We start from the raw sequence: 10,307 nt of genomic DNA on the forward strand, positions 1-10,307 counted from the left end.
GTGCAGAAACACAAGAGGCTTAGAGAATGAGGCACTTCAACCGTTTGTGGTTGGGGACTTGCTGAACAGGAGGTAGCATCTTTGTCGTGGGCAGCCTGTGTTGGAGCTTTCTTTCATGAATTTGCCTATTCACTTAAAAATTTTGAAAACCATGTTAATCTTTTTTAGTTCTACAGCTCATCAGCCCGTTGTTTTAAGTTGCTGCCTGCTGGTTTCATTGCCTGCCCCTAAGTAGTCTTACAGAAGAGGCAGTGGAGACTTGTTTTCCATGCACCTTCTTCATCCATGCCACCCAGTTTCTATAGATCTCCATCATTTCTCCTTCTTTCCCTTCCCTTCTTTCCTAGCTAGTCTGGAGAATTCTAGTATTTTGAGTTGTTCCTTGTGTGGAAGCTATTCCATGTTTTGGATCATCCTTGTCAGTCTTTTTGTCAGGTTCATGTTTTTACTTTGTGGACTTTCATCCGTGCTTCATAAAGCACTCAGCTTTTTGAGTTCTTGTGCAGTTCTTTACAGTTGCCTTCTGGTTTTTATTGCTCTGAGTATCTTAATATTGTTGGCAAGCTTGGTCACTTTGGTTCTCACTTGATTTTTTTATTTGATTTTTCAGATCACCATGTGCACCATGGCCTGTTAGCAGACATCCCCTATCAGATTTGTACTAGCACTCTTTTTCCCATGCAGAAAACTGATAATTTATTCTACTTTTTATTTTGTGTCTTGTGTCAATATAGGGAGTGTAATTCTATGTCAGTTTACCTTTTTTTAAGTAACATTGATGAAGCACTTTTCCAAAATAATTTAGTAAGGTAGTTACGTCACATCAATCAGACTTACTTATCCCCAGGCTTGCTGGCTCGTTCAGAGAGCCCTGATGGATCATGATCTACCATAATTAAAGCTTCCTTGACTCTAACAAAATGGTATATCAAGACGGCTGCAAGTTCCCTGTTGTGATCAGATATCACATGTTCTGTGGGATGGTACACAGCTTCCCTTTAGAAACTTTTGAGAAAATGGTAGTTGCGTTAGCCATCTCCCATAAAGCATGGAAGTGATTCTAAGCAAGTCATTGCTCACTGCAGTTGATAGTTAAGCTATTTCGCACTTGAAGTCCTTTTAAAACTCTTAAATCTTACACAGTCCTGGTCCCCATATCATAAGAAGAGGGATCTTGATATGAAAAACTGTTGGAAATCTGGACTGCAAAAAATTAATAGTTTTTTGTTGTCTTTGAACATTTCTTTTAAAGTCTGATGATCAGTCAGCCCTGCAGATTTTGAGAGGCACCCTCTTCCTTATGTTCAGAGCAGGACTTACTCATTTTTATGCCTTTGTGAAGTAATTCCTCAGACTGTCTTTAGAACTTTGTGTTCTTACATACAGTCTATTTGAGTTCGTATGCATTGTGCCACTTTTTGCTGCCTGTATAATAATTTCTGGGAGTACTCTGGTATTTGTGATCTGCAAAAGGAACAAAGGTCTCTGTCATTGTTCCCTTTTAAGGCTTTGGATGGTCAAGATTCATAAGAAAATATGTAATTTTAAACATATAGCATGAATTCCACTCAGGCTAGTCGTAGGTACCTTAATGAATTAGAGGCATTCACAGAATTATTTTGATGTTACAAATCACAAATTTGTACTTCAAGAGAAGCTGGGTTTTATAGAACGAAGTCTTAAAATTTTTTGTATATGAACAGAGGAAATTGAGTTAGGTAAGTTGCTATAAATACAAAATGGACATTGCTCTCAACAATTTCCTATAGGAATTTCATCCTTTGGCTTGACAACTAAATGGCAGCTTCAGAGTTCTAGAGCAGAGATGTGGTTGTCTGGTGACAGAGTAAATAGATGAAGGTAGCAATACCAGGAGACCAACCTTTTCCATGTAAATGTTTGAATTAGGAGTATTTTCAGTCCCTTTGCACAAACCGATTGTTTCTCAGCATGACAGCTTGTTGTTGGACATGTAGTTGGACAGCTACACAGATGTGGAAATATCTTGGGAATGGGGAAGAAGGTAGCTACAGGTTAACCCAAGCTAGGTCACAGCTGGCATTAAGCAAGCAGTAAGGTTGCAGTGGTTTTGATCCTTCAGATTCTGCTCTTCTGTACATGCAAGCAATTCCAAGAACTTTGTGGAACCTATGGAAATATGTGTGAGGGAAAAGCTCTCCCTGAACATATCAAGAGGTGTTTCAGGTGTTTTTTTGTTAATTAGTTAGTTACAGCTGCAGTGCTCTCAAACATACAATAATTAGAACACATGAACAATATATTCCCTTTTTAGCTGTTTCTTAGTAAATGCTGATTTTCAGCAACAGTGTCTCAGAAGGACTCCTTTAGCTGTTGTGACAATACTTGCATTTGTCTCTAGATTGATGTTTGGGTTGGTAAATTATTTACATTATTACTGAAGCAAAACTACCTGTGTAAGACTTAAACTGTATTTAAAATAATCCACATTTATAAAATTAGAACAGCTGTTAAAACAAAGTTACATTTCTCTGTCACATATTTGTTCTTTTATATAGAACTCTGTGCTGTTATCTTCCAAACTTCCATGGCTGCTACTGGTTCAGAGTGAATAGTTAGCCTGTTAATTTAAATCCATGGATAGCAAATTCTGCATGGCAAGATTTGCATGAAAGTCAGAACACCACTGAAGTCTTTTTTTTTTTTCTTCTTCTTTTTTTCTGTTCTTTCTTGGTTGTTTTTTTTTCCTGAGAAGCTATATGTACATGTATATGCTGAATTAATGAGGTGCAGGTCAGAGTAACAATCTCTTGATCAAAAGGAGAATAACTGTAGACATTAAGTGCTTATAGATTGAGATTGAAACAGCTGTTTCAAGTTCAGTGCCGGTTTTTATGGTCAAGATGGGTAAGCCTCATAAAGAATCTGCTTATGAAGAGTATCTAAACTCTTGTAACTTTAGAACTCTTGCTTATTCTTCTGACATACTTGGAACATTAGCTAAGCCACATTTTAGGCAATATGGGGCAAATTACATTTCTGCAGTTGCTCTTTGAATTAATACTCAAAAGTATGTCACTGCAGTTAACTTTTCAATGAGAATAACATCAGTGTTTATGTGTAGGGGACAGAGCAGACTGGTCACAGTATGAAATTCCTGCTTAGTGATATTTTTTTTCTTAGACTACCTCTTTCCTTCCATTTCCATTTTGAAGTGCAGTGGGGTAATGTGAAAAGGTGAACAAAGGAGAGAAAGAGAATGTGTATGTAAGACTGAAATAGTGATGATGCTTGTACTGATGTGAAAATGTGAATTAATTTAATTTCTGATGAAGGGAGCTTTTATGAAGTTTGTACTATATGAATAAATATTTGCAAAGCTTGTGTTCTCTGGTAGTATTAAAAAATTAATATATTTAGAGGTTGTTTCATCTTGTCTCATGTCTTGGAAAATGTGGTGTGCTTGCTATTTCTGTTTTGTGTTCTTTTTAATAGGTCACAACTATGGATATTTCATCTAACAAAGATGAGGAAGAAAACTCAATGCATAATACGGTTGTCCTCTTCTCTAACAGTGACAAGTTCACTCTCCATCAGGTTAGGTTAATAGTTACTCTATTTTCATTTTTTTTTCTGTGCTTTTAATTAGAAAAAAGTAAATCAGTGTCCTTGTTAGGAATTAAATTATACAGCCAGCTAGTGGGATTTTACAGTTATATGTTTTCAGGATTTAGTGGATGGCATGTGTTGAAAACCTGCTCTTCTCTCTCATTTCAGGATATGTGCGTAGTTTGTGGGAGTTTTGGCCAAGGTGCTGAGGGCAGGTTGCTTGCCTGTTCTCAATGTGGTCAGTGTTACCATCCATACTGTGTCAGTATTAAGGTGAGTGTTTTTGTTACATAAAAAAATTACTTGATTACACTGTTTTCGTATTGTACTTTAATAACACTACTCTGTCTTAGGTTTTGTGTTAATTGGAGGAGTCATTAACTTGTTAGATATTCATCAGCTAATGTGACCATTATTTGTATGCAACTTGTGAAAGACTTTAATTAAATGTCATTTTATAGTATGCATTTCCTCAAGAGAAATTAACCTTTTTGTAATTTCACAACCATAAATAGCACTGATTATCCAGCAGTTGGTTAAAATAACAGTTTGAGATATAAGCTTAAGACCTAAATACAAGCAGAATTAAAAACAAAGAAAAAAATTATACTGCATCTTCATTTACTAGGGGCGTAAGGTTTAGTTGATTCAATTTATCTGTTGGCTGTCAGAATTGACAGCAGTTGAAGTGGTTAATTAATACATTTTACATTCATTAGTCTAGGAGAGAATGTGTAAAAATTAAATTTGAATGGTATCAGATAACTTAGCAAGCACATGATAAGCTATTTACTGCAATATATATGCTATACGCTCTTTATTGTGTATTATATAAGTACATCGACATAGAAGTGGGGTGCTTTTTTTAAACATCACAGAAATATTTGAAATGTACTTTACAAAATGTCATATGCATATTTCATACAACTGTAATTTGGCTTTGTGTTTATGTACTACTCTTACATTATATATTAATTATAATAAATCAGTTGTTTGCTTCAGATAACTAAAGCCCCAACACTGGTTATCACAGGTAATTTAGGAAAGGTACAGGATCTGTAGTGAACTGAATCTTTAGCTTTACTACATAACTGAAAAAAGCAGCTGTGTGTTCTTCATCCCTACAGGACCAGCTACTCCTATAAAGAGTAAACTGTCCTACATGTAGATCCAGTGCAGTATGTGTTCTCTGGTATGCTAGTTTATCTGAAGAAATTATATTCTGGAACAGTATCAGATGTCTGCAATTACAGTTTCTGTTTAATCCATTGCCATTTATTGAAGCTTCAGAAAGTCTTAATTGATAAACAGCCACTTGTGATGTGCGTGGTGTGCACAGAAGAGCATCCTGTGCTCCACTAGCCAGACCTTAATTTATACAACGATCGCACTTCATAGAGCAGTTTTCAAATAATTTTCACCTTGCCATTTGCAGATTACTAAAGTGGTGCTTAGCAAAGGTTGGAGGTGCCTGGAGTGCACAGTGTGCGAAGCCTGTGGGAAAGCGACAGATCCCGGAAGACTGCTACTCTGTGATGACTGCGACATTAGCTACCACACATACTGCTTAGATCCGCCCCTGCAGACCGTTCCGAAGGGAGGCTGGAAGTGCAAATGGTGTGTTTGATCCTGGGGTCAGAAATACTGACAGCTGGCCTCTCTTGTTTCTTTTTGTCACTTTGTATTTGCAGTGTCAATTGAACCGTAACAAAGTTTTAATTGTATTTGTCAGGTGTATTAAACAAAGAAAACAAAATACTTTTGAATTGTTTCATGCAATTGGCAATTTAACAGGGAAATTATCTCCTCTTAATGCAGTTTCTTCATGCCAAAAAACTTGTAGGTAGAGGTGGATAAAATTTTTCTTTTGAAACTCTTCACTGGAGAAAATCCAATTTATGTCATTAGAACGGTCATTCCAGCATTCAGTTCGAAAAATGAATGTGTGCTTCACCAAATCCTTCTCAAAATAAAGCCCTCTGAAAACCGTTTGTTTTACTTGGGTGAAACACAAACAAGCTAGACCTCTCACATGGTTAATTAAGTCTCCATATCTCAAAGTGAATGGCAACTGGAAGCCGGAACTCCTTTGACCCGTTGAGCTGTTACAAGTACCGGTCTGCCTCTTTTTGCAGATTGAAGGGAATTCTTACTCTAGGAACTTTCCTTAAAAAGTATAAAAAATGTTGGTAGTATTCAAAATCTAAATATTACCATTTTCATTCCATTAAAATATTGTTTGACTTGAAAAAATTTCCCACGCACACACAGACACCCCCCCAAGTGGTTAGTGATCTAGAACTTAATTACTCACCCAGTTCTGAGTAGGAGGGTTTTAAAGCCACAAAACAATCTTCCTGTGGCCCGAAAGTAATAGATCATTTTGTCTGTTCTGCAGGTGTGTTTGGTGCAGACACTGTGGAGCAACTTCTCCAGGTTTAAGATGCGAATGGCAAAATAATTACACACAGTGTGCTCCCTGCGCAAGTTTGTCTACCTGCCCAATCTGCTGTCGCACTTACAGGGATGAAGAGCTTATAATTCAGTGTAGACAATGTGATCGGTAAGGATTTCTAATACTTTACAGGTTTAAGGCTTATTTTAATTTTTCCCCCAATGTAAAATCATAAAGATGAAGGGAATGGTCTTGTGGTAAAGAGCACTGGACTGACTCTCAGAAGTCTCTTACTAGTTCATTCCTAGTTGTACCACAGACTTAACTATACAGCTCTGGGCAAATTAGTTAATCACTCTGTGCCTCATTTTTCCCCTCCGTAAAAATAAAATTTATTTTACTTGGCAAGAATATTGCTGTGAGGCTAAATCCAGATTACATTGTATCAAGTAAGTAGTTAAAATGATTGCAATATAGGAAGAAAATTATAATACTAAGACATAATTGCTTCCGGGACATTGTTTTATAGAGTTCCTTCCTGTGAAGGGAAATAGGTAATCTGATACCGTATATACATTATTTAACACACACCACCATAGGGGAATGCTGTATATGGAGAACCTGATCCATCATTTCTCCCTAAAAGAATTTAAGCAAGTATTTCACATTTACTTGGACCATATACTGATATTCGGGTCTCCTAAAACACCACATATTTCCTTTAAATTGTATTTTTTCCCCCACTTAATTTCTAGATGGATGCATGCAATCTGTCAGAACTTAAACACAGAGGAGGAAGTGGAAAACATAGCTGATATGGGTTTTGACTGTACCATTTGTAGGCCATACATACCACCAACAAACGGTAAGAAGACAATTGAAACCAATGGCAGGATTGCACACTGCAATAAATAGGTTTTGGAATGTGTTATGGGTTTTTTTCTCTGGTGGAGATTTGGCTTATGGTAGAAGGAAGTTTTTTCATGTGTGTTTTTAAAGGCCCTTCTGGAAGTGTCCTCAGCTCTTTTGCGCTCTCTAGGGATCAGCTGCAAGGCCAAAGAAAATCTAACGGGGGAGTTCTGGGTAGATTTATTGAAGATAATTTGGGTAAACAACCAAAAGCATTTGGTATTGAAAGGGTAAAAGGCATCTCACTTGGCTAAGTGAAAGGAAGCAAGCTCAGTTCTCTAAAGTTAACTGCAGAAGAATCTGAAAATTAGTTCTAAGCAGAAAAACTTTCTATATCTCAGTACTTTCAGGCTGTCCAATGCAGCAGTAGCTGTAACAACGGTCCCTATAAGCAATTTTCCCCTCCCCTATCATGTTTTATTAATGCCACTCCCTCGGCTCTCCCAGTATTTAAGACCGGTGCTTCCTTCTGTAGCTGCAGCCTTTAAAAGAAGTTGCCATACCTTCCTCCTTGGGAGTCGCCACTTTCTTGTTAGTTAAAATGTGTAGTTCTTTCTGACGAACTTTACTCTCCTCTATACATGTTATTGGTGAATATGTGTATCAGGCTCCTCGTCAGTCCGTATTACGGTTCTGTAGCAGTGGTACTTCAGGAGCTGAGGTTACTGCGGTTTTTAAGCACAGCTGCAGCATCTGGTTCTGTGGGATGGTACTGGTTCATGTTCCTGTGAGTGGCTTGTCAGCAATTAGATTGGCCTGTTACATGATTTACGGTCTTGCTGCAAGGGTGGTATCACAGGTCTGTTTTCACTGCATGTCAGCTCGTGGGAGTTTTTGCTTCAGTCTGCTACTTTAACAGAGCATTGACACCTATACCCATTTTTAACAAATGGCATGTTAAAGTGTTCACGTGAGCCCTTTACTGGGATGTCATGAGAGTACAGTAGGAGGAAGGTACAAGAACTAAGCAGATGTTTCAAGAAATACTTGTGTCCCCCAAGAAGATGCCAGTAAGGATGGCTTACCTGATCCAGACTGAAGATGCCATGAGACGTGTTCAAGAGGTCTACCAAGAAAAGTTCAATAGAGCATCTAAAGTCCCTTTACACTGCCATGTCCTCATAGCAGCGTGGCAGTAATTGTAACTTACTTGATGTGACCTTGGAGGTTTATATACTCCCTTGTCAATGACACATGGGTGTGGAACACTTCCAAGTATCCCACTTTTATCACTGTTAGAAGAATGACTTACGATTATGTGTTTGTACAAGTCACTTCGCTTTTGAGACCTGTTTTCACAAATTCCAAAAAGAAAGAGGTTTTATAACTGGGAAAAACAAGAAACTTTCAGATACGACAGAGATTTTTGTTTATTTTATTAATAAGCTGTGGGCACTTAAAACAAAAAGGTCCAATGCTCCTTCCTTTCTTTTTCAAGCTGGCAGAGGTACCTTTTAGCGATAATTAAAGCCCATAATATGTGAGATGGAAAAAATTCACAAGATGGTATTGGAGATGTTTCACTTACAGGCATAAGCTGTAGTTAGTCCTTCCCGCACACCTTCATGAAGCTGTGTTGCTTAGATTTGTCTTCCAGGAGTAGGAGCCAGTCCCACAAGACCTGTTAGGGAGTTCCCAAGCTTTCTTTTTGCAGTTTTTTTTCACCTTTTTTTATAAGACAAGTTTCTTTGTTTATTCTTTCATGTTTTGACTCAGTATATATAGTACCTCTTTAACACGTGTGCGTTTGCACAGTTGCATGTCTGAGTATGTCATTTGATGCATGTTCATAGAAATACTTGCATGTACCTTTATATGAAATATTTCAGTCTTTCATTAATTCTACAGCTCCTTTGAAAGTTTTCTGTATTTTTTTGTTTCAAAGTGAGTTGATAAACTTAGAGAAACAAGTGTTAGTTTGCAGTAGAATGCTTCTTAAAATGTACCATATTGTGGGATTCTTATTGGGATGGTTCTTGCTCTTTCCATTTGATGTATCACAGATGTGTTGCAAGTACTATTACAAGCTTTAAACTACTTTTCTTTCTAGAAGAAGCAGGAGCCCCTCAACTTAGTAAATTACCAATACATGGTGGGTTTACTGTTCATAAAGAGTAAATGCTTCTAGCATGTAGGTGTTGAGAAAGATAATTGTACAGTCATCTTCTTCAGGAAACAGAAATAAAAAATATTTTTTTTCTTCTTGAACGTATATAAATACCAGAATGTGGTAAGATTTTCTCCAAAGCAGTATACCATAAACCTTCATTCCTAGATTCTTTTGAAATTACCATCTCATCAATTTCATCAGGTTCCCTGCAGTATGGTCTCAAGTTATAACATACGTTCCCCAGCGTATTGCTGTGCCTTGTAGAAATTTTCTTCTAATTTAGATTGCTTGAATATTATCATGACTGGCTACTTGTAACTGCTCTAGGCAGCAGCCGCTTTTTCTCTGTGCTGTAATCCCAGCACATTCAGGAGTGGGGGCTGTACCCCTCATCTAGATTGACTCCTAGACAAGCAAATCTTGGCCATTTACCCGTCACTTCTGCCTTTATGTCATTTACCTTTGTATGTCATATGCCCCATCTGCAAATTTCATCCCTTCCTCAATTACTCACATCCTGTCTTCATCCATATACTCCAGCCTCCTCCTCCCTTGGTGCTGTTTTAATTTCTCTGCAGGAGGCAAAGGGACCAGCAAAGGGACTGGTTTTCTTTAGCTGGTTAAAACTGATCTGGTAACAGTTTCTGATCACCTGTGTGCATGTATTCCTTCTGTGGCTTAAGCAAGCTGCTCACAGAGGCAGCGAGGAGTTCATATTACTAATTCTGAGATGCTCAATACTGTCAGCGGTACGCATATTATACTGGGGAGCCTCTGTTTTACAGCTTTCATGAAACTGAATTGAATTATAATTTTCCTGAAACTTAATTCAAATACTTTACAAATAAAGTATACAAAAGCAATACAATACTATCTGTTAGAAATTTAACTTTTTTTTATTATTACTTGGAATGTTTATTAAGTCAAGCTCTTAGCATTCTTGTAAGTTACTGTATTTACAAAGAAATCCCAGCCTCATGCACACAGTTATGTAGGCATCTGGTAGCGTTCTGTTAGCATTGTGTTTCTACATCAACCATTTTGCTCTGTCCCTTTTGCTGATTTCATTTCTTCCTAGAATAGTTCCTTTCTATTACAGCCTTACAAATGGCAGCCTCCTTTCTTCTTGAAACTGTGATTCTTCTCATTATATTGTATTCTGTGCAATTATTTGTTTTCAGTTGAAGCTATTAAATGCTGTTTAAACTCTTTTGGAAATAAGTGTAATAATTTTCATTAAACTTTGGCTAAGTGCTTCAGAAAGCACTTTTTGTTCAATTTTTGATTTCTTTCCCATGAACAGTC

At 37.3% G+C, this 10,307-nt stretch overlaps 1 protein-coding gene across 14 annotated transcripts in view; it reads left to right on the forward strand.

Annotated features, from left to right (window-relative positions):
* KMT2C (lysine methyltransferase 2C) overlaps positions 1-10,307 on the forward strand; it is a 198,498-nt gene that overhangs the window by 127,115 nt on the left and 61,076 nt on the right. For all 14 annotated transcript variants that reach the window (XM_040593317.1, XM_040593307.1, XM_040593312.1 and 11 more), the window contains 5 exons: positions 3,475-3,576; positions 3,757-3,861; positions 5,024-5,205; positions 5,987-6,151; positions 6,739-6,848. In XM_040593317.1, coding sequence (XP_040449251.1) covers positions 3,475-3,576; positions 3,757-3,861; positions 5,024-5,205; positions 5,987-6,151; positions 6,739-6,848 — 664 coding nt within the window. The remainder of the gene's footprint in view (positions 1-3,474; positions 3,577-3,756; positions 3,862-5,023; positions 5,206-5,986; positions 6,152-6,738; positions 6,849-10,307) is intronic.

This window comes from Falco naumanni, chromosome 4 (genome assembly GCF_017639655.2).
Source record: "Falco naumanni isolate bFalNau1 chromosome 4, bFalNau1.pat, whole genome shotgun sequence".
In the NCBI taxonomy this organism is placed as follows: domain Eukaryota; kingdom Metazoa; phylum Chordata; class Aves; order Falconiformes; family Falconidae; genus Falco; species Falco naumanni.